The sequence below is a fragment of the Pan paniscus genome, chromosome 13 (genome assembly GCF_029289425.2).
Source record: "Pan paniscus chromosome 13, NHGRI_mPanPan1-v2.0_pri, whole genome shotgun sequence".
Lineage (NCBI taxonomy): Eukaryota > Metazoa > Chordata > Mammalia > Primates > Hominidae > Pan > Pan paniscus.
In genome coordinates, this window is record NC_073262.2 from 112,338,078 (window position 1) to 112,363,409 (window position 25,332).

The 25,332-nt window shown below is 36.8% G+C and overlaps 1 protein-coding gene across 40 annotated transcripts in view; it reads left to right on the plus strand.

Moving 5' to 3' along the window:
* Positions 1–19,068, plus strand: part of MAP2 (microtubule associated protein 2) — a 310,414-nt gene extending 291,346 nt beyond the window's left edge. For 37 of the 40 annotated variants that reach the window (XM_034954994.3, XM_008959005.4, XM_055109049.2 and 34 more), the window contains 3 exons: positions 10,672–10,753; positions 14,815–14,927; positions 15,148–19,068. In XM_034954994.3, the coding sequence (XP_034810885.1) occupies positions 10,672–10,753; positions 14,815–14,927; positions 15,148–15,363 (411 nt within the window). In that variant the 3' untranslated portion in view covers positions 15,364–19,068. Of the gene's footprint in view, positions 1–8,545; positions 10,638–10,671; positions 10,754–14,814; positions 14,928–15,147 lie in introns of those variants that run through there. The other 3 variants (XM_055109059.2, XM_063595269.1, XM_055109057.2) reach the window with 3 other exon arrangements.
* Positions 19,069–25,332: the final 6,264 nt, after the last annotated feature.

Sequence of the window (25,332 nt, forward strand, 5' to 3'; positions counted from 1 at the left end):
TAGCATGTTATATTGATACACTATTAAAATATATGTTATATTAATATACGACATTAAATTTGGAAAGGTATGTTGCATTTTGTCATATTTTTTGTTTTCTCCTATAATTGACAGTTATTTTTAAAATAATTCTAAAAATTAAGGTTTTAAAATAGAAGCTAGTTAGCTTTTTAATTTCTATGGATAATATAAAGAATCAATTATGAAATATTATAGCATCAATCTTGGCATCTTAAAAATAACATGGGGAGTTGTCTCCTATTACTTTGATAATTCCAGAAATACAAAGTTTTACCTTTCTTTACTTGACCATTGAGTCAACAAATATTTATTGAGCACCTACTACACCATGCTATGTTCTACATACTGAAATATAACAACGAACAAAACAGACATAGATTTCTTAAATTCTTGCCATCATGGAATTTACATTCTAGGAGGAAAGGTGAGCAAAAAAAAAAAAAAAAAAGTGATATAAGAAAAATATGTAAAAAAGTGCTAAGTATGGAGAAAAATAAAGATAAGAAAGAGGCTCAGGATATGTTAAGAGGAAATTGCATTTCTGATAAGATGGCTAGGAAAGGCCTGAGAAGGTAATATTTGAATAGAAGCTCCAAGGAAGTAAAGAAGTAAGCCATTTGGATAACTAGGTAATGAGCCTTTCAGGCAAAGGGAACCACACATCCAAAGACCCTGAGGCAGAAGCAGGCCTAACATGTTCTAGGAACAGCAAGTACATCAGTGTGACTGATGCCACATACATCTTTGAGTATAGAAAGTTTATGCTATTATTACATTATTATTTTTAGTATTATTACATCTATTCAAATAACAGGACTTTCATATTGCTAAACCAAAAATCTAAGTGTTGACTTTTCCTCTCACTTTCTCTCATCCCATATCCTAACCATCTGATTTTGTGCCCTGAATAGCTCTTAAATCTGGCCATTTCACTCAGTCTGCTCTGCACTACCTTAGCGCAGGATACATGATCTCTTGCTGATATTGTCGCAATTGTTATTAATTTTTGGTTTCCCTACATCTGTTGTTTGCTCTATCGGATGTACTCTCTATACTGTAACCAAACTTTCTCACCACATTTTTCATTAAATATTCCATTGTATAATTAGTAATTTAATGTCTATCTTGTTTCACTTACTAGACCATAAGCTCCGTGAAGTCAGAGATGAGGTGCATTTTGTCCATAATGTCCCATACATAGTAGGTGCTCAATAAATATGCAGTGAAAATTGAATGAATGTATTATGCCATATTCATGGAGAGATGCATTCTTTTAGTGACACCGTTGAATGATTATGAATGTTTTATGTCATGACAGTTATTATCCAAAGAAACTTTCCATGTTTGTCTAAAACAAGCTTGTCCAACCCATGGCCCTTGGGGCCACATGTGGTGCAGGATGACTTTGAATGTGGCCCAACACAAATTCATAAACTTTTTAAAAACACTTTGAGATTTTTTGTGATTTTTTTTAGCTCATCAGCTATGATTAGTTTTAGTGTATTTTATGTGTGGCTCAAGACCATTCTTTTTCTTCCAATGTGGCCCAGGGAAGCCAAAAGATTGGACACTCTGATCTAAAAGAATATTGAACTAGGATTTAAGAGCTGAGTTAGTGGTCCAGCTCTTCTATTAAAGTATCGCATTACCTTAGGTACTGATTTTTTTTTGTCCTTATTTGTAGAATGGAAGCAACAAAATCATGCTTGTTTTTGTATATAGCACCATTTCATTTAAATAGACTCTTAAATCATTTTAAATTCTCACATGCATGGTACTACTTGGAGCATGATAGTAGTTGTGCATTACAGTTTATCAAAAAACATTCATTTAGGTATTCTAATAGATTCCATATGTGTTTGTGCCACAAGGGCCAGCTGAAATTGAGTAAAAGAGCAGGTTTCTGAAATAGAAGACAGGTGTCATAAGGGAAGAAGGAGACAGAGAGAGGGAGGAAGAAGGGAATAAAATTAGTAAAATGTAGGGTGGAATCTTTTTAAATATATTCTTATAAAGTTTTAGGCATTATCTGTATTAGTCTGTTCTCACATTGCTATAAAGAGCTACCCAAGACTGGGAAATTTATGAAGAAAAGAGGTTTAATTGACTCACAGTTCCACAGGCTTAACAGGGCGCATGACTGAGAGGCCTGAGGAAACTTAAAATCATGGCAGAATAGGAACTTTCACTCTCTCTCCTGGTACCATGTGAAGAAGGTGCCTGCTTTAAGGGAAAGCAGTTCCACACACTTTTAAATCATCAGATCTCATGAGAACTCACCGTCATGAGAACAGCAAGGGGGAAATCTGCCCCCATGATCCAATCTCCTCCCACCAGGTCCCTCCTCCAATTCAACCTGAGATTTGGGCAGGGACACAAATCCAAATCATATTGTTACCCTCGGATTATTTTTAGGCCCTTTAAATGCTAATTACATAGTTTACCTTCAATTTTATATTTAAGAAAATGGATTAATTCTGGAAGCAACTAATAAATTATAGTGAAACAGAATTTTCCCTCATTATATGAAATTATAATGGTTACCACTATGAAGGTCTACTGGGTGCTATTAACATGTAAGCATGTTTATAACATATAAGATGAAGAGAGAAAGATTGCAATGAATCTTTTTCTCATTCACATATTTATTCTTTCATCAAACATTTACTAAGATTGCTGGGCATTAAATGACAAAAGGGGAATGGGAGACAATGAGGCATGGTCTCTGCAATCTAGGCAAAAGGGAGGTTTTTTGTTTTTTGTTTTGTTTCTTGTCCTCCTCTAATGTCTTCCCCTTATTTAATTTTAAGTTTTTTTCCAAGCCATTTCTTCACATCTTCTTAGAGCTACAATAAGGGCTAAATAAGAGGACTCATAAAATACCCTACGAACTTGTAAAAATACTGTTGGTCAACACAGCATGAAGAAATTTATTACAAGGCTTTTGTTTGTTTTGTTTTGTGTTTTGATATCAAAGTCATCATTATATCAGAGTGAAAGCTCCTTAAGATCAGGACTCTGTCTTTATGCAATAGAATTTTGTAACTATAAATCAAATGTCTTTTGTGGAGTAATGAAAAGGTTTTGAGCTAGGTTGAGTAAATATTAATTTTTAAAAATTATGAGAAAATTACCACTTTGGGTTTGCAAAGTTGAGGCTTGTTGAGCCTTTTTATGTACTGTTCATTCACAAGCCAAACAAAGACATAGGAACTAATGAGGTTATTTTCAGATAACTGAGCAGACTATTTAACAATTACTTTCTTTGATGACTTGGTCCACTATTCCTTAGAATTTCTTAAAAATTTAAACAAGAAAAAATTTAATGTCAAAAAATTATAATATACAAATTTGAAAAAGTTCATTAGCTGTTCATTTTCATGAATCAAAATGACTGTTGTACTCATAATGTTTCTTCCAGCGCCCATTGAGAGACCATTTACAAATACTTAAAAATGGGTCCAGTGACTAAACTCATTAATGTCTATTCCACTAAAACGTTCTGTCCAAATTCTTCAGCATTATCTATTCACCCCGGGCTTTTCAGTGTGGTTCTACTTTCTGTGCCATGCGACTCAGCTTGCGTAGGAAAATTGGTCCCTCCAACTTTTCTTTTAGAGTTTTGTGGAATTGTGCATTTTGACATAAACTGTTATTTCTTCCTAAATGTGTATTTAAATATACATATTGTTTATATTGGATATAAAAAATTTTAAAGAAACTATTGTTCAATGTAGGCAGGGATGATTAAAATTCTGATTATAATGTCTGCATACATTTTAACCAGAGTGCAAAGTTTTTAACAGATGAATCTTTGAAGAACATCATGTGTGCCAGAGAACTTTCAATCTTCGGGAATATCTGATGTAGTCATAGTTTGTTTTACTATAGGATACTTGAGGATTTTATAGAGGCTAAATAGTTTTCCTTCAAATGAATATTATGAAATAAAAAATAATTTCGAAAGAGAGAGAAAGTATTTTCATAATGCAAGAACAAAGGAAGGCTTAATTTTATGCCATCCTGAGAAATGAGGGAAACCCAAAGGAGAAACTTAATCCCCTGCAAAGTTAAAGGGAAGTCAGTTGAGTGCCACTGTTCACTCCCCCTTCTCAAAAGCATTCTTTCTGATACAATTCAGATGGAGGAAGAGAGAAACGGTGTTGCAACCTAGGTTCGTACCTAATGGATGCCTGAGGGGGTCTAGACAAATCCAAATTATTTGACTCCTTAGTCACCCTCCACATCTCACCACGTTGAGCTGACCTGTGGGTCTTTTGTTAAAGAGAGCAGTGTTAGAGTCAATTTAAAAATAAATCAAAATCTCATTGCTCAAGAAATTTAAGTTGACATTGGGATGAATGCCTCCAACTTACAAATTGTTTTACTAAAAATTGTACATTAAGAATGTATTTTCTTTCATTTTACATGTTTCTTAGTAAGAGAGATGTTTTTTTCTTGTCTGCAGGCATATCCTGCATTTTCTGTTTCAATCCTTTCCTAGAGCAACTCTGTTTTAGGGGAACAGGTTAATTTATTGAAAGAAACAATTAAATATATGCAGAGAGAGAGAGCACCGTGGCAGATCACTTCAATTAAACCGTGGTGATAAAATCCAACTAAAGTCACACAAGGAATATCCAGAAAGAAATTACAATATTCTTCTCTATCATAGTGGAAGAATAGAAAGAATTAGTAAAATTAAAATAAAGCAATTCTAATGAATTTTTTAATGTCATTAACCTATGCTTATACAACTCTTCATGCTATATGACCCTTATGTGAATGGAAAGCCAACTATTTGTGCAAATAAATCACCAATGTTTGCATAAAATTCATGAGACTAAAATCCTTTTTTGCAAGCTCCCACTGGAGGTATTGATTGCACCAAACCTTAAAGAATAATCTGTTACAGACTCAACTTGGAATGAGAGCACCCTAGGGAGAGATAATAACATAAAACACAGGGATGAACTTTAAATGTAAACACAGGCCTTAAAGTATAGAATGTAGCAGAGTCTGGCCAAAATGTAAAGTAACAGAGAAGTCTGAAGAATCAGAATTGCTGAGACCTCTGGCTGCCTCACTAAGAAGTTTTGATGTATTTAATAAGAAATAGGGTGCTTGGGGGAATTTTGAATAGGGGAGAGCTATAGGAAGATGATCTGTTTGATTAATATAATATTTTTCACTTCTACTATGAATTATGTAGAAAAAAAGATTGTCACACTCTTTCAAATTACACTACTTTGTATTAATAGTGCAAGTAAAAATTTTACTTGAAATAGGCCGGGCACGGTGGCCCACGCCTGTAATCCCAGCGCTTTGGGAGGCCGAGGCGGGCAGATCACGAGGTCAGGAGATCCAGACCATCCTGGCTAACACGGTGAAACTTCATCTCTACTAAAAAATACAAAAAATTGGCCGGACATGGTGGCGAGCGCCTGTAGTCCCAGCTACTCAGGAAGCTGAGGCAGGAGAATGGCGTGAACCCGGGTGGCGGAGCTTGCAGTAAGCCGAGATCGCTCCACTGCACTCCAGCCTGGGTGACAGAGCGATACTCGGTCTCAAAAAAAAAAAAAAAAAAAAAAAAATCTTGAAATAAATTGGCAGAGATTAAAATGTGATTTAGAGAAAATTTTGCGCAATTATTATTCAGATTTTTTCCTTCATATCATGAGCACAGAAAATTAGCTTTTTCATTAAATAGTAGTTATTTTTTTCTAGACAATCTCTAAGATGTTAAAATAATTTTCTCTTAACATAGGTTTTTAGGAAAACAAATGTTTTTCTAAAACTGAAAATCCCTTCCCAAAGAAATAAATATTTATTTAGATTTATCCATAGAACCCAGAGTTAAAACTATAACTCTTTGATTTTTTTTTTTTAACTGATCTGGAATATGGCCTTCTCCTTCACAGCAGCCACATATTTTTCTATTTTATGAAATGGCTTCTGAGGACTGCTGTTGTTTGTAGAATGAACTCTAAGATGCTAATTATTTGTAATTGACCCTAGAGATCTTTGGTGTGAAGTAATTTGTAATTTTGCTACAGCATAAATATGAGTCACGCGGAATAGGCGAACATTCAGGTGCAAGTTGTCAAGCTAGAGTGTAACTCTTCATGAGCACTAAGTGTCCACTATCCAAAGAGGTTTATGCTTCTTTCTACCCTACCATTAAGCGCGATGGAAAACAAAGGTCTAGAGAGGCCAGTTACATTTATTCTGTCATAATTCACCTCATTTTAGATGAAAAAATTATAATATAAAGCTATTGCATATGGAAATATGTAAAGAAAGTGCCAGTAATGCGTGTGAAAGGATAGGATTGCTTCATATTACAAGTTGAGCAGATATAGGTGGAGAAAGTCTACCTGCAAGAGAGGCAAGCAGGTTTTTTTGATAGAATATCTGTGATTTTCTAGAAAATCTGGGTAAAATCAACAGAAGTTAGCTTTTAAGTTGTAGGACTTTAAGATTCTAAATAATCTCTTAATAATGCTGGCAATGTGATCATTTAGGATTGAATCATTTGTTTTGGAAATTATAAAAATGATCAAACAGTTGATTAAATGTTAATGTCAAACAGATTTATGCAACTGATTTTAGAATTTCCATTTTTGTAACAAGTGAATCAGATTTCATGTTTGGCTTGTGATCACTTGGCAATGAGTCACCAGATTGGTACTCTAATGATCTCTAAGTTAAATTTTTTAAACATAGTATGAAATCCTGTATATTCTCAAGGATTAGTAAAATAGCTCACATCATGTCTATGTCATTGCCAAAATAATTAGATACTTATTGAGAATCCTTTAAAGTATTATTATTAGAAACAATAAGTCCAAATTATTTGCTTTCTCCCATCCAAGTACTAATCAAGCCCGACCCTGCTTAAATTCCAAGATTAGATGGGAATGGGCACATTTATGGTGATATGGCCATAAATAAAATGATTTGCCTTTAGAAAATAATTTCTCTGTGAGGTTTTACATGTAATGGTCTTTGTTGGTTTAAAACTATCTCCGTCCTATGTGAAACATTTATAGTGCAACTACACTTATTGTTAGATACAGACTCTGTGAATATCTTCAAGCCTGTTTAAATTGCAACTTTTATTATGCCCTAAAAAGTAGCCCAATCATTCTGTCTTCTGAATTCAAATTTTGACAAGAGGCTCTCCCCGTGGGTTGCTGATGAGAGATATCAATGATATTTCCCTGCAAGGGACAAGCTATCTTGTCAATGTTAGGCAGGCACTGTGAATTAAGCTTTGCCTAGTTAAAAATAGTCAAGATTCAGTGTCTTTTTGAATTATTTATTCTTTTTTGGAAATACCAAAAGATGTGGTAATATTCTTGCAGATGGCTGTGTATCTAAGGTAAATTTATTTAGAATTTTTTAATAAGAGGATAAAGTGTCCCCTAAAGCATTGAAAATGTTGTTTTTTTTCTTTAGCTATTGCAGAGGTGGGGAAGAGAAGAGAGTAGAAGTAGCCAAAGTAAAACAAAATGAACAAATAACGACAATAACACAAATAAAGCTTTCTTTCCATGCTTATATTGCTTATGTGTCCTCCAAAAGATGCAAGGTTCAAAAGACATATGAAAGAAGTCATGAAAGTTGTAACATTTTACATTAAACCAGAGTAATGTCCTTCCAGATCTGGATCTGCTGTTGTCTTCAAGATGAATGTTTGACTTCCCAGAAATAGAAATAAAACACCTAACCTCAAATCTGCTGGCCTCAATCAAGGCCTGACCTATGTCTGTATGACCTAGTTACAAGTCAGCTAACCAATGGGCATGGGTTTTCTTGCCTCTAAAAATGGAAATAATGCTTCCGTATGATCATCCATGGAAAATGGCTGCTCTTGAGCAATTGCCAGAAAGGGGCCTTCAGGATGTCGCTGAACCACCTGCAAGGGAATTGTGAAACCCACAGTTTCTTCGTTGACCCTCCTGGGAAACCGGGGGTTCTTACCCTAGATGAATGAGAACTCTGATGTAGAGCATTCACCATGTGTGAGCCCCATTTGTGCTGTGTGGACCAACAGAACAGTCAAGTGTACGAGGTGATTAATAATTGTGATGGCTGACTCTGATGGGGCGAGGGAATGGCAAATCCTCTAGAGTCCTGTGCTGAACAAGATTTAGTATTAAGCACTATTGAACCTTACCTAGAGTGAGCCTGAGTCCCAGTGTTGCTGACAACATTGGTAGCCTCCCCATCACAGATGACTCAAGTTTTATTTTTCAATCCATATAACTGTTTCCAGATCATACCTAAGTACAGTGGGATTTCTAAGCCTCTCTCGCATTTGACCCTTGTGGGTGCAGAAGAATAGGGGCTCAGATTTACATGATAGAACGGTTCTTCAGTTCCAGTGTTAGATTTTCTCTTAAATAAATGTGTAGGTAGAAGGGAATCTAAAGCCTCTTTGATGCTACCCATTCTGGTTCCCTTTATCCAGCATCTTGATAGAAAAATGCACAGTGAAGTTACCTCCAATTCCTTTTAGGTTAGGATTTTAAACAAGAAGATCGATTTTAGCAAAGTTCAGTCCAGATGTGGTTCCAAGGATAACATCAAACATTCGGCTGGGGGCGGAAATGTAAGTAGAAGCGCCTTTTAGAAAGCTGTCCTGATTGCGTGGAGCCACCTGCACAGCCAGCACCCTGCCTTCTTTCCCACCTCTTTCCAACACACTGCTCCTTTCTCACTGCTATTCCACATGTCTCCCTGGTATGATAGCTTGTAGCCTTGCATTTTCAGCGATGGACTTCCCATCCTTCCCTGTAAGATCATCAGAGAATTTCTTGCTTTGATTTGGGAAAGAAAACCTTGATGGGATGCACCATGGTTTTCTGGAGAATGGCAAAACCACTTCACTTGCCAACTTTGTTGCTGGCCTTCTTGTCTTCAATGTATTTTCTCACGTAGTTTCTACTCCACTACAAAAGTCAGCTGGGCACATATTTTTCTAGCTCCATTTAAATTACCCATGAGGCAAAGACTGATATACTTGTAAATGCCCAAAGTATGTAATGTCAATCTTCAGTGGTTCATTATTCATGAAAGTAAGGATATCATTTAGAATAATACAAAACTGGTGGAGCATAGTTCATTTATAATTCAAAGTGAAAGGATTCAAGTCCAGTGTACACTTTAGCTTGATGGGATTTTTTTTTCCTGTCTCTTTCATTTAGTGTAAATAATGTCCTGTGAGAGGAAGGGAAAGATGATTCCATGTTTTTTAAGTGTGATTGAGGCAGAATTGAAATGGTCAGACAATCTCAAGCTAAAGGAAGCATGGTTCTTTATAAAACAAGAATAGTTTTTCAAAGGTGATCAGGCTAACTGTATTCTACAGATCCTATCTCTTTAAACTTCAGTTTCTGATCATCCATGACTCAAGTAATTTACAGGGTGTCGAGTCTATAATCTCACCTGTCTACTAACTGTTTGGCTACTTGCTTCCCAACTGGGCAGAAGTAGAATCAAGCAGTGAAGAGAGAGAGAGAGAGAGAGAGAGAGAGAGAGAGAAGCAAGTGCCTTCTACAAGCAGCTGTTGCCTGATAATCAAAGTAGCTTCACTGAGCATAAAACTGTCATTGTCATTGAAAGTTCATAGCAATGTTTGCTGGCCCCCTTCAGGTATGGCAGGCTAAGCCTCAGGGTTAAACTTTACATTTATGTGGTTGCCACTCTTCCTTATTCCCCAGACTGTAAGTATACACCATGTGGTACTCTCATAAAAGGAGCCCCAGTCCTGGTAATTACCTTGAGGGTATCAGAGGATGGACCCAGCTATCCTTTACACAAGTGCTGCTGGACAAAACACCTAAGTGGAAAAGGATAAACTAGGATAATTAAAGATCTTAAAGTAAGTAGAGGAGCTTTATCTCCCAAAACAATAGTCTTAAATTTTCCTCTAGGAAAGAATCCCTTGTTTAAATATGCAGACATCCTGGCCCTGTCCTCATGATATCTGATTCAGTAATTCCCAAGTACTCTCGTGCAGATGACAATGGACCAAACTTGGAGAAGCACTGCTTCAAATATTGGGAGAGGAAATATTTTCAGTAAAACACACAGAAGAAAAAACCTGTTACTATCATTTTATAATTTGGTATGAAAGAAAAATTTCATCTAGCTAAGATATGACAATGTAATAACAATTTAGGAAAGCACATTCAGAACTTCTTGTTGTATCTTAACGTTGGTCTTCTTGTAACTATGAGCAACATTGGTCACTTTTATGTAAAAATCACTTTATAAAGAATAATGCAGCTCTTCCCTTGGCTCTTTGCTTATGGAAAGGTTAAACACAGTGTTGCTTAGTTCTCTGAGTGGAAGCTTGCCTTATTAATATGTTTCTATCCTCCTGTGTCATAATCTGCTTTCAACTAATAAAATCTTCTATTCTAGGGTTTTCTTTCACTTGGGTTCTTCTTTCCAATCCAAACATGTGGGAGAATATATGGAAAATTATGTCTTCCTCTGTTTGTGTGTGTACTTCAATTTGGGTTTCTAGCTATGTTGTTGCATGTTGTGACTTTGGGTATGTTTCTAGATCTTATGTATGAGCTTGGGTTTTTGTCCATGTTTGAACTATTTTAAGCATGTTTTATGTGGTTCACATAGGTACAAATTGTTACCAAGAAAATAGACCTAAGCCATGTGACATCCAAATGTGGCTCTCTGAAGAACATCCGCCACAGGCCAGGTAAATAAATAATTTTTAGTAGTTTGAGAAATATTTAACTGGAATCAAGAAAGGGATGAGAAAATTTTTTGTTGTTGCAAAATACCTAATTGGAAGGATGTTTTAAAATATGGATACTTCACATTTTTATTAATAGAAACTAAAATTGAAAATTTCAAGGCATCTTCATTGGGGAAAAGTGAACCCAATTACAATGAAGAGGACACATTTTAATTAAAAATTAAAAGGTACATAAGACGCATTTATCTTTATGTACTCAACACGCTTATTGGAGCTCCTTTGAAATACGTAGTCTATAAAATACATCAGATCATGTATTCATATATAATAACATTGGGGGTAGCATTTCCAAGGTTTTTTTCCCTAAAATTGGCTTTCTACATTATGTAAAATAAGGATTGTGCTTTGCAAAGCTGAAGAAGTGTATTTATCTGGTAAATTTCTCAGATTCTTTATTAGGTCAGTAAACACCATGAATACCCAGCAGAATGCAATGTTTCCTCAACTTATTTGACCATGAACCCCTTTTGGTTTTTCAAAATATCTCATACGACTAGTGCCCTAAAGTAGAATTTATATTCATAGTTACTGGGAGATTTTCTCCCTTTAAAGTGTGAATCTAACATTATGAGTCACTTTTTCTGAATATCATGTATTACATGTTTTTGTTAAATTCTACCTCCATAGAGTGGGCATGTTGGCTCATGTCTGTAATCTCAGCACTTTGGGAATCCAAGGCAGGAGGATTGCTTAAGGCTAGGAACTTGAGACAGACTCAGCAACATAGGGAAACCCCTGTCTCAATAAAAAATTAAAAAATAAAAATAAGCCGATATGGTGGTACATGCTTGTAGTCCTAGCTACTTTGGAGGCTGAGGCAAGAGGATCACTTAGTTTCAGGAGTTAGAGGCTGCAGCAAGCTATGATCACACCACTGCACTCCAGCCTAGGCAACAGAGCAAGACCTTGTCACAAAGAAAAAACTCTGCCTCCATAGATATGTAATAAAAGATGACTGTCATATTTGTAATTTTCTTGAGAATATTTTGACACAATTCATTTATCCCTTTGAGAACAAAAGGAAAGCAAATGGTTTTAACTGTCTGTGTTTGGCATCTTAACATGAAAACAAAGTAATAGGTTTTTTTCCATGAAACAAGGTATAATAACAATTGAGCTGTTAGCTGACAATTATTCTGCTAGTCAGGAGAAAATTATTAATAAATTATTGGTTGAAAAACAAAGATAGGTAGAATAAATTTCAAAATGGATAAATGCATTGAAAACATCTGGAAATCAGGATTCATTTTGTCAATGAGTATTCATTATAAAGCAAGTCAAAGAGTTACAAACTACATTTATGATGTCTTCACTTCCAGTTTCAGAACTGCTGCCATGGAATTAGCTTCTCTACTATTCATGACGCAGCAGGAAGGTTGTCCCATACTTCATATCTTTGAAATTCCCCTGTCCACAGCTGAAGTCTACAAACACTACATTGACTTTGTACTGCTGTGTCAACAGCATGGCTGGAATACTTGGCAACACTGCCTATTTTCTTTCAGAATGCAAAAGAAAATGCTGGACTCTTTAATTCTAGACAGTAAGGATATAGTTAGTCAAACTCACCTGTGATCTAGATGTACGGAAAAATTTTATATAGATAAGGAACTATTCTGTGTATGATTTGTTGGTCATAAAAGGCTGTTGTCATGGACTCCCACCTATTTCTAAATCTAGCTCTTGCTTCTATTATAACTGAATCAAATGACCAAATTCATGAAGAAGTGTAAGCATAATAATCCTTGACAGCAGCAACCTTTTCACAAAGTTACTTTGGAATGTGGAATATCTAAAGAGAAAATAAAGAAAATAAACATCTGGAGGCACACACTGAAATATCTGTTCTTCTCAACTTCATTTATAAAGCTTGACAAAGATAATAGTCTTTCACAATTACTGCTCCTGATGGGTGCCAGAATTCTTCGAAAATCAAAGGCATGGATCTCTGAGTTTAAGATATCTAGATTCTCTAACAGTTGCATAAGAATTTCTAGAGGGACTTCATCAGAAATAGACTTCTTAAGCTTCCTTTTCTGAATATGTTTTGGGTCAATAATACATTATTATTTTTCCCTCTCAGAAGACAGTTCATAGTGAGAGTCCATCTCTACAAAAAAAATTAAAAATAAAAATGAGCTGAGTGTGGTAGTGCACACCTGTAGTCCTAGCTACTCAGAGGCCTGAGGAGGGAGGATCTCCTGGGCCCAGGAAGTCAAGGTTGCAGTGAGCTACGATCATGTCACTTCACTCCATCCTGGGCAACAGAGCAGACCTTGTCTCCAAAAATAAAAAGGACATTTTAGCAAAAATTTAACACGATTATATTGACACAACATATAATCAGAAAAGTAAATGATTTCTATCAGAGGCTACCAAAAATACAAAAATAAGATCACAAAGAAGTTGTTCTTATCTAGTTGAAAGTCCAGTATCCTCTAACCTCTAACCAAGATAAGTCTGTTTTTATGAATCATTGCAAATCATGTTCATCTCATCACAATCAATAAGTGAGACCCATATGGCCAGGTAAAATGTGGGAAGAATAACACTCTATAAAATGAGGCATATTTTCAGGGAAGGATAACTACATCTCTAAGCATGAGTTAAATAACATCATACAGTTTCTAAGCCTTAAAAGAAGAACGAATGGATGTTTCTCCAAAATGTAATCTAATTATGTAATATAATTTCAAGAGGCCCCTGGCCAGGCAGTTGGGTATTAACATAGATGTCTAGATATTGCATGAGAAAAATACCTCATGGCTTAAGAGACCGTGAAGCCTTAACAAACCTTCCTCTTTCGTCTACAGAGATACATGAGCAACAAGAATCCAAAATTGCAAAATCTCTTTCATATTTCCATACGGTCCATCAGACATTTTTTCAAAATCAAACTCCCAAGCAAGATGCACTTTATGTACTCAACATGTTTATTGGAGCAGCTTTGAAATATGTAGTCTGTAAGATACATCACAATCAACAAGTGAGACCTATGTTACCGCTGGCTTTCCAGAAGAACGCATGTGCTCAAAACCAAGTTGCTGTTAAAGTGAAAGCAAATCTCTTAGGTGGAGATGAGCAAATAAGGAGTCCAATTTCACTTTTTATCTAGATCAAATACATCAGCAGACACTCAGAAATGGTCAAGGACAGGCTCAAGGACAACGAGTAACTTGCCCAGTGTAGAAGAACTTTCCATATTTGAGAGCTTGAGAAAGACCTGTAGAGATGGGGAAGACTACACTGAAGAGTGCAGCATGGCACTGTTATAATCGGCAGATCAGAGTTCTAGACTGGTTAGCATTAGGGAAAATGGCATGGTCAAAACTCTGTCTCAATATTATCAGATCAAGGTCAGCGTCAAATTGGTCCTATGACATCCATACAAGAAACAGATGATGATCTGTCACTCCATATATGAAACGGGAGGTTTTTAAAGCTTACTAGTCATAAACAACTTACCTCCCGACTCATTTCATCAGTGAAGCTTTCAGTGTTGAACATTCATAAATGCATATATTGCCCACATGTGCACCACTTCCAGCCTAAATCTTCTTTGGACAAGTAACCTGTTACCATGAATATAAACAAGAGTTTCATTTAAATTTAATTTGGTCCCTTAGAAATAAGAGACTAAATGTTCCAACTTTTAGAAAGGATTCAAATAAGATATTTTCATTTTGCTAATTTTTAGAGTTCTTGTTATACCAAAAAGAAAAGCCCCTCTGATTTCTTAGGTTAGACATGGGTAAAGGAGAAAGGTATTAATACGTGAAGCAATCCATATAATGGTATAAGAAGGGTGTTATGGTCTTGCATCATATGAGGAAATGATATGGGCTAGAAATTCTAAAAGACTCCTTTTACATATACGGTTGGAGGGATGGTAAAGTTAATAAATTTGTGGTTTGCAATAGTCTATCTACTGCAGTCATTTTTGGGAAATAGTTACCACGAATGCAAGATATAGTTAAATCAAGGTATTTCTTCCCTCATAGGTGGCGGACGTGTGAAAATTGAGAGTGTAAAACTAGATTTCAAAGAAAAGGCCCAAGCTAAAGTTGGTTCTCTTGATAATGCTCATCATGTACCTGGAGGTGGTAATGTCAAGGTAAGAAACAAGGTTATGAGCCAATCTTGTCTTTTTAAAAAAAAATTCTTCTGAAATACTCTTCATCAAAATAGGTCCCAGATTGTAGACCTGGACAAATAAGAAGTGGGGATAACAGAGGTGAATAGAAGTCATTAATGTCAGCCCTGGGAGATGGAGAAAGAGGTAGGGGCCAGTTAAGATGCATGAGTTAACGAGGACTGATGCTTGTCTTAAACAGATTGACAGCCAAAAGTTGAACTTCAGAGAGCATGCTAAAGCCCGTGTGGACCATGGGGCTGAGATCATTACACAGTCCCCAGGCAGATCCAGCGTGGCATCACCCCGACGACTCAGCAATGTCTCCTCGTCTGGAAGCATCAACCTGCTCGAATCTCCTCAGCTTGCCACTTTGGCTGAGGATGTCACTGCTGCACTCGCTAAGCAGGGCTTGTGAATATTTCTCATTTAGCATTGAAATAATAATATTTAGGCATGAGCTCTTGTCAGGAGTGGGCTCTGAGCAGGTGTTATATTCATTCTTTATAAACCATAAAATAAATAATCTCATCCCCAAACTGTAGTAATTGTTACAATTTTCTATTTAAAAAATGAATAGTACATGCAGAAATTGACCTGATTTCCATTTGCAACAGGAAGACACTGGCTTTACATGGGTTCAATTGGACAATTATTTTTGCTCTGCTCTGTTTTGCATGGAGTATTATTATTTTAAAAATTGCATTTTTACCTTTCATGTGCCTGAAGGCTATCCACTACATTCTGAAGGCCTTGTTAAAATCCAAGCTGCTCATTTCACTATTCTGTTTCTGAGTGAGAAGATAAAAACTGCCCATTGTAACTTATTTCAGGTTAAATTAAACCAAGGAGTCTGATTGCAGGAAGGGAAGAGCATGTAAGAAATAAGTTTTTTTAAAGTGTTATTTTGTATAAATGGGAAGAAAGATTCAATTAAGTTATTAACATTTGGGACCTGGATAATTATATCAGAGTATGTCAATCCAATAAATTATTTAACTAATTAAAAAATAGTTGCAAAGCATTTGAGCTGTGGTTGAGGAAGTGGTGTAAAAGTGCATCCATTAGGAATGATGCACTTTCATTAGGATGGACTCGTGTCTGATTAGAATGTCAGTTGATCAGCTAGATTTGTGTCCACACTACCAGTTTCACACCCCCTTTCCATCTGTTTGATACAGTATTATAGATATAAATATATATATATTTCTCTGTGGCCATTTGTGATACTTCCTCATATACTTGAATATTATACTTCTTTATTCACAGTATCTGTGTCTCCTGCACCCTTTGGTGTTGCAATTTTAGATATGTGAAAGTAGATGTTAGCAGGGTTCTCTCCCTATTTAAAAAAAATACATTAAAAAAGACAAAAAATTTTAGCATGAAGTTGCTTTCTGTAACAACTCAAAGCCGTAACCCTGTTTTAGTGCCAGATACAAGTCTCTCCCGTGATGCTAGAAAAAAAATTATTTTTCTTTGCTTTCACCAACAAGGAGTTTGTGGGGGTGGGTCCGGTTATACATGAAAGGGTTTACAGATTGTTGGTTTAAGATTATGGATTTATCTCATTTTTAATCACAGGATAGTTATTATTCATGAAACCGACTTAAGATTTTTTCTTTATTTTTCTTTTTTTTTCCATTTGCTAAAGTTGAAAGTTGAAACTAACTATAATAGTTTGAAACATGTTTTCTCATTTTTCCAAATAGTATCTGTTTATTAAATTCTCTAATAGAAGATGTTTGTCTTTCTTACCCAAAGTAAAGATCCCCTGATCAGAAAGAAAATATACAATACTTTGGGAAGCTATAGCTATAAAACACTTGAGACACAGATATCTAAATCAGTTTTTTTCCAAGACTCCAACATTGCACTCTGTAAAGTAACACCGTGTGATCTAGTATTATTTATCAGTAGATAATACTGTTCTGACTGTATATACAGTCTAGAACTCACAAATCAATTAGTTCCTCTCACAAATCATTCATCTTAGACTTACAAATAAGGAATGAAATAGTCAATGGCCTGATTAAGGCAAAGAGCTACCAGGCTAGATGGACACTTTTTAAAAATTTTATCTGTTCTTTTTCTTGCTCAGGGCTGGTAGGTTGGATCTGAACCATTAAAATCAAACGGTCCACTAGGCGTATGATCTCTTTGAGCCAAATCAGTTCCTGAATATAAAGGAGGAAATGATGAGGATGTACTGAGGCAACGGGGAAGTATAGAAACATCCAAGACAAAAGCCAAGGGATGCAAAGGCAGAGACACAGGTGCTTTTTGGTGACCCAGTGGATATGGCAACCAGTGTAACTGCCATACAAGAAACCCCAGGAGCAAACCCACACCACTCATTCTCAGCTAAGAGATTTTACACAGGCAAACGTGTCTTAAACCATCTATAAATCATTATTTTATATGACAGTCAAAACCTTAGAAACCTTAGGATCATTATATCTATTTTCTGCCTATTAATTGCTGTGAGGTTTGATTTGACCAATCTGGGCAATTTATTCATCAGCTTCCCTTGAAGTGCACCAGAAAATAGAAGAAAGGTGTGTGGAGACTTAGGGTATTTTATTACATGTTTTCATAGTCTTAAATAGTGATTAAATTTCTCTAGAAAGAAGTTAACAGCTCATTAGAAAAGTTTTAACCTGTGAAATAAGTATTTTTCTCAACATTCTTTAAAGTTTTTATATAAGTTAACACTAGGTAAACATTCTGCATACTAGAAGTCAGTTTATTACAAATACATGTCAAAAATAAAGATTATACAAGGCACCAAACTACTAGATTTGGCATTAAAACAAATGTTTATTTCTAATCACAACAAAATTATAATGAATAAATGTTCTTGCTTTGTATGGAAATACAATTCTTTATTAAAGTTGACAGAAAGGAACTGATCGTTTGTACCAGTAAAAGAGAGAAACACACAGGTTAAATATCTTCTTGTGGGGTTAAGGGGTAGAACCTATCTTGCCTTCACTCTCAAGATAACGACTCAAATTAAGCTTTTTGAGCACCACTCTTGTGGGGACACACATACGCTGATCTAGGAATGAAATCTTCGTGGTCTCAATTCTAGATCTACTACGCCAGTTTCTCTCTGGCTTTAGCCTTTGAGAACCTGTATAAGAATACGTAAGTAATCCAGAGCTGTGAAGAGTTAAAAGGCCAACTTCTCCAGTGAACTCACCCTCTGGGTCACTTGCAACCAGAAATTGGATACCTCATAATAATGCAGGGAAGACCCGAGTTCATGATGAGTTTCAAAGGCCACGTTCATTTAGGAACCAACTCTCTCTGGATTCACCTGCTGAGTTCCAGCAGCGTGATGGGCTGACATCCCACCTACAAGTATGACACCTGTGTAACACCAGCTAGGTATGGCTGAAGAAGGCTGAAGAGAGAATGCCATTAAATGGAAGAATGTACTGATTGTAGTGACCTTCTCCACACACACACACACACACACACACACACACACACACACCCCTACAGTAATACAGCAAGTGTGGAATAATCAGCCAATATATAACATTACATCAGTATTTTATTAAAGAAATAACCTGAATGTGGTTGATTTTGACATAGCTGCAATTACAGTTTTCTTCTATTTTTCAAGCCACAATAAGGAAAATAAACTACTCATGGTCTAAATACTAGAGATAAAGTAGATTCATGGCTTGGTAAGGAAATTTTAAGCATTCCTTCAAAGATTGACGTGCTAAAATAAGCATTGATGTTTTGAGTTTTTTTACACCTAGGATTTTTAGCTTGGGTGTGTAGGTGAAGGCCAAGACCCTCTGCAGGAAAAAGCTTATTTTCAAACTCAGAAAATAAAATGTCAATCATAAAAATCTACTTCAACTTTAGCAAAAAGAAAAAAAAATCAACAAAAAGTATACTCTGTATGCTGGGATTCCGAGGTTCCAACACACTGTTACAAATCTGTGGGGGGTTTCTTTCTTCTGATAATTCTAGAGCCTGTTACCATAGAAAGGCATTTCTTCAATGGCTGGTTGTAGTTAGTTCATGTTTTTCAATCAAATTTGCAAATGTATTTGTTGCTGTATAGTGATTGTTTTGCAAAATAAAATTGCTTGTCACCTAACTGCTAGTTTTGGTTTCAGACTGTTTAATTGCTTCTCCTCTGGAAAAAAATTATATATATATATATATATATATATATATATATATATAGTGATATAGTGCGTGTGTGTGTGCATGTGTGTAATACAACCAAAGAAAAATTGTGAAAACAAGGCTATTATTATGGCTGAGTTTCTATTATGTGTCAGGCTCTATACTAAATGATTTTATATTAGCTCAATTAATAAGGAAATTTATTTTTATCACTACTGTATTAGCAGGATGCTATCTTTTGCAAGTGACAAAAATTCTAATTAAACGGGCTTAAACGTAAAGGTGAATTTGTAGGCTCAAGTAACTGACTACTCAGGTGTATCTGCCTCAGGCATGGCTGGGTCCAGGCCCTCAAACGATGTCATCAGGAATCTTCCCTTTTCCAACTTTTAGTTTTGCGTCCTCTGTGTTGGCTTCCTTCTCAGGCAGGCACCCCTTCCGTGATGGGCACCAGAAGCTCCAGATTTCACAACCTATCAAAGAAAGCCCCTTTACAGTAGCTCAAATCCAGGGTCTGAAAATCACTGAACTATTAATACTTGGATCTCCTGCCTACTTATGCTAATTGACCAGGATTGGCTCACGTACCCAACTCTGTCACAGGTGGTTGGAGTAGAAGGAGAATAAGGGGAGAAGTGGCTTTATTCTCCTCCATACTACCTGAGCTAATCATGGAGAGGAAACGTTTCCTCCAAAGTTAATTCAGGCTACTCCTGCCAGAAGAGAGGAATTGATACTGTACAGGCCACAAAAACAAATACGTGGTATAGCTGCACCCCTGTTCATCTTTTAGCTCCTTACAGCTCAGATTATGCTCAGGCTTCACCAGGGAGCTTGATAGAAATACAAATTTCTGGACTCCACCCCAGACTAACTAACTAACATTCCTCCAGGTGATTCATCTGCACTCAAAAATTTGAGAAACACTAAGCTCATTCAGTCCCTGCTAATGTGTTTAAGGAGAAAGAGCTCCATTGCAGGTCTCTAATGGATAAAAGTTATCCCAAAGACTATTTGAGACAGCATCCCTACCTCTGATGTCAAACTAGGAACCAAGGCATAGAAAGCTGTGACTGGTAAAAGAAATACTTATGTGTGTATTAGAGGTTTTCCAGCTCTCAGACTATTTTAACTTGGCTAAAGCCTACTTCTCTTATTAATGGCATCACTTCTCATTCAGTCTCCCTTTGCTAATAATGCAGATTTTGTAGAACCTAGCAAGAATTATTAGTGTATCTCTAATAATTCCTTAAAATCAGCACACATGTTGTCCTTCAGAGTCTTCAAACCATAAGGATTAAATTTGTCCAGTAGCATGAATCACCATAAAATTGTTGATTTTCTTTTTTATTTGTTAATAAGGCAAGGAAAGGTTTATTTGCCTTGACAAGAGACAACCGTAAATAATGGAGGATGACAGGATAACATTCAGTGTAACTTACAGAAAGATAAATGTTCCTCTTCTTGTTTATGATGTGGCACTTCCTTGTAGACCTGAGACTTCAAGAATTTAGGGCTAGAAAATTGTCAAAAGTATACAGTCTAGCAACCTAAAATTGTTTCAAAATATTAAGCCCTTCACTAGACTCTCTTGAGCATGATAAAGCAGCATCATGGACACTCTTTAAAGCCCTTTTTCCACCTCTCATGCCTTTCCCTCACAAATATGCCTCAGCTGTTCCCACTTCTACTCCCTTAAATTCCAAGACAATCTCTGTCCCAGGCCTCAGTTGAGGTAATAAACCTGTGGCCTCCAGATAGGCTTTATTTGGCCTGCAAACTGTTTTCAAATTTCAGAAACTTCACATGCACACACACACATCCCAGATTTGGATCTTCGCTCTTGGTGACCATTGACCAGAGCTGTCCATGGGTACCTCTGAGATGGGGTTTATTCCCTTGACTTGGCCACCATGCCCAGCTAGGCTTATTATTTTCTCCCACCCCTCTGCTTTCACTCATTACGATAAGCATTAAACTACAGATTTAGAGTTTGTAACCCTTGACCTAGGCACACTTGTCTTTCTCGCCAATATTTTCCTCATCCTATAAAACAAAAGTCCAAAATCCTAGGGCCCCTAATCCTAGAGCCAGGGAGTTAGGGAGGTTAGATTAGAATCCTCAGGGTGACGGAGAACTGGGAACACCAATATTTATAGCTTTTGTCCTGTCTCAAAAAAAAAAAAGCAGGGGGAAAAAGACCTTTAAGAAGCACATTTATTTCATAGCAGCAACTGTTAATGTCCATGATAAACATATTTAAGTTTCTGCACACCCCTTATATTTATTGCTAAATCAAGGGAAAAAAAACTGCAGTGGAGTTTGTTTCCTTGTCGTGCCACCTATGATAAAGATCTCATTGTCAAGTGAGAAATGACAAAAACTATTGTGTTACTCTGTAGGACTGAACATATAGGATACTTGCCTATTCCTTTTAGGAACAAAGAAAGGCATAGCTAGGAAACGCTCTAGCCTAGACAAGCCAATGTTCTTGAACCCAAGGCTGATCTTCAGGCAATATACATGTTATTTAATTGAATAAGTTGTTACAATATTGAAAGACTTGCTGCCCAAGCCTCCTCCGCCTTACCAATGCCCACATTGGCCACCCAAACCTATTCTTCTGTGCTCCACAGATGTCCTCTGATTCCAGCATATACAAACGGACAGCAGAAGGCCTTCAAAATCCTGCTCTAGTCCCCTCAAAAGTCCTGGCTTCCAGGCATCACCAGTGGCTACCGTCCCCCAAAGGCTCCTGAGAACTAGCTCGTGCCTTACAAACTGTTGCAAGAAGCCCAGATGGGCAGCACAGAAGGTCTACACTGGCACCTAGCAGCCTGCTTTCCTGCCAGACAGCCTGCCACAGCTCTTATTTGCCTACCCCATCCCTGCATTACACACCCCCAACCAAGTCAGAAGGAGATTGGAACCCCCCCAGAGGAGATAGTGCCTTTAGTGACATGCTGGTAGGTAAATACCTGGTGCACATGTAATTATACCTTGAGTATGGTCACCTGTTGTCAGTCGCTAATCCCCTAAGACCTCTCTCATGTAGTTGCTTATGAAAACTAGTCACCACAGGGCTTGAATTCTTAGCATAGTATAAAAGATGGACAACAGGAACTAGGGGGGTGATACAGGTTGCTGAGGCCACAAACAGAAGGATGTTGTCATAGATAGGCTAGCCTATGGGATGATTTGGGCTAACAGATGTCTAAGGTAAGGAGTTTTTATGGTCCATGTTAATAGTCACCTCCATTTTATACCCACCCAAAGCCCAACTGATGTGGGTATTAACACTTTTAATTTTATTCTTATTTAGTGATTGTGCCAGGCATCCTTAAAAACATATATTAACTCCTAATAGTACTGCATTTGTCAGCATCACCATTTTACAGATGAGGAAACTGGGGCTTAGGTCGTTTAAAACTTAATGGCAGAGCTAGAATTTTAACCCAAGCGGCCCAATAATAGATGTTTCATGTAGTGGATTAGGTTTAACCTAATTAAATATTCTAATAAACCATTTTTATGACAGTAATGATATCAAATACAAGGTATATAATACCTTATTATATCTCAGTATTACAAGGGCTAGAAAAATGTTTATATATTTGCTATTCAGCAAAGGTTAAACAGGTTTATGAATAATAAATATCATTTAAGTAAAGAGAAATGCTTTTTTTCAAATAAATAAATACAAGTCATCCAATGACAATCAATTTGAAATCATTGGAAGTATTTTATGTGGTTCTCTGCATTGTCATGGCTTGTACAAAAAAAAATCTAGCAAGTGACATCTAAGTCAAGCAAAGATCAACCAAAAATTTCTAAAATTCAACAATTTATTTGGAAATTTCTAGGAAAATTGTATAAGCTATTTTTACTACAACACACATCACTCAATAAGCAGTCTTGTAATTCATATTGTTTAGAGAATAAAAGCAAGTTTTCTAGTATATGTGTTAACTTATAATAGTGTACAAGCCACTAAATATTTTAACATCACCCTTGCTTCCAGCCTCATTATAAGCATGACATGTCACTTAGATTTTCCTTATGAAAACAAGGATCTGCAGTTCACAGCATAAAATATGAGAATACCCAATTAAGCCTTAGATGTGGAATGCACACGTCAGACAGTCTTGTTGAATTTTGGTAATATTAGTAAACAAAAATATGCTGATATTCATTAGCATCAGAAAACTAAGACACAAGCCAAGGGGACTTCTCAGCCATTTTTCTGCTCCAAAAGCACAAAAAGCAGAAAGCACTCATTATGTGAATACCAGAGTACCAATATTTCATCTTTTCTTGTGTAATGAGAATGTTGAACAAGCATGACTCATATGAATTTTGATCAAAACACAAATTTATTTCTGTCTCTCACAGTTCCTTTAAACATCCTACTGAATGGTGAAAGAAATTTTCCCCTGCCTCAAGCTGAAGACTTGGTCAAACCTATGGCTTTTTAGTCACTCTCAGATCATAAAATTATTTTGGTTATAAAAAGAAGTCTCGATTATAAAGTGTCTCATTTCAGACATTAAAATGTCCAATGCACAAAATAATGAAAACGCATAAGATCTATACCATGGATTTGCCTTCAGGCTGCAAGCCTGCATTGAGATTGGGGCATAGTTATCTGTTTCCTTCTCTATGGACTCACTTTTTCCCCTCCTGACAGGTGCTGGGTTTGCTCCCTTCAGAGATAAAACTTGGGGAGTAAGAAAAAGTAAGGAGAGGTCTTACTTGATTGGGGGTGGTGCACTCCATGACTGTGGTGGCTTAAGCAGATCTTTTCTCTTTTTCATTGGGCATCCAGTGATACACCTTCAGCCTCTTTCTACTGAGGCATCTAGCCCATCTAGGCAGTCCTACTGGACAGAACCCAAGGTGTCTGTCTCCAGCTCTCTCTCCCACCTATCTCTCACCTGACCTGCATGTGTTACCTACCCTAATAATTCTATTGGAGGCAGATCCCAACTCAGCAGCACTCTTCAGACCTGCCAGTCAGAGCCATCAGCTTCCTCTAGCTACTAGATTTCTCCTGCCTGAAAAATCTCGTGTCTACCAACATCCGTGTCCCCCAACACCACGGAACACATTTCAATGCTTTCCAAGTAGTCCTTTTAAATCACTTTATTAAACTTAGGATAGGAAGGTAGCACCCCCCTACGCCTCCCCCCAAAAGAGAAGTGTGACCCACAGACAACTTGGGGAATCCCTTATCAGTCGCCTCTCACCAAATCCCACTCTGTCCCATTTTTGTGTCTTTTATCTGATAGAAACAAATCTTTGATATCATTTCCTGTGTCCATCTGCACATGGGAAGGGGCAATTTTTCACTCTCTTTTTTGTGACCTGATGTTAATCAGGCCAGTCCCTCAGTAGATTCTCACATGAAAAGAATCTTGTTTTAACATCTTGTTGCAGTTGTCTTTTCCACACTTTTGGCTAGAGTGGTCTCATAATGTCTGGACCCTTTTAAACAGAAAACAAACAAAAACCATAAACACTCATTGAATGCTACATCTTCATCTGCTCTAGTGCCCTCAAGGCATTAAGAGCCAAGTTGAGGGAAGCAGATCATACACAACTAACCGTAGCCCAAGATAAACAGTGATAAATGGTGGAAGCTTAAGTCACACAAAGATCCAGGGGACAAAAAGGGAGTCAGAAAGGACAAGGGGATGAGAAGGGACTTCGAAAGAAAAGGCATAAAGGCATGAGTGAAGGACACATTCTGAACATAAAAATCACCTGGTATATCTGGAGTAGAGGTAGGTCCAAAGAAAGGAGGCCGGGAAAAAAAAAGGAGCTTGGAGACAGATTTTGGATCTTCTATCATATTCAAACGCTTGATTTCTATTGTGTAAGCTCGCAGAGTCATTAAAGGTTTTGAGGAGAAATGACATGATCAGATCTGAATTTTAAAAGAGCAATTTTGGCAACAATGTTGAGATTGTACTTAAAAGAAGGGTTGTTAGTTGGGGAAACCAGGGAGAGATCACTAGAGTCTGGGCCAGGGAGTAGCAGTGGTGGCATGGAGGAAGGAACAGGCTTAACACGCTTTTGAAATAAAAGTGACAGAACTTAGTGACCATGGTATATGAGTTGGTTAGTCGAGAAAGAGAAATAAACCTGAGGCTTTTCACTAGCATAATCAAGTAGATGTTAATGCAATTAACTAAGATGCAGTATGCAGGTGAAGAAGATGAGGTGTCAGTAG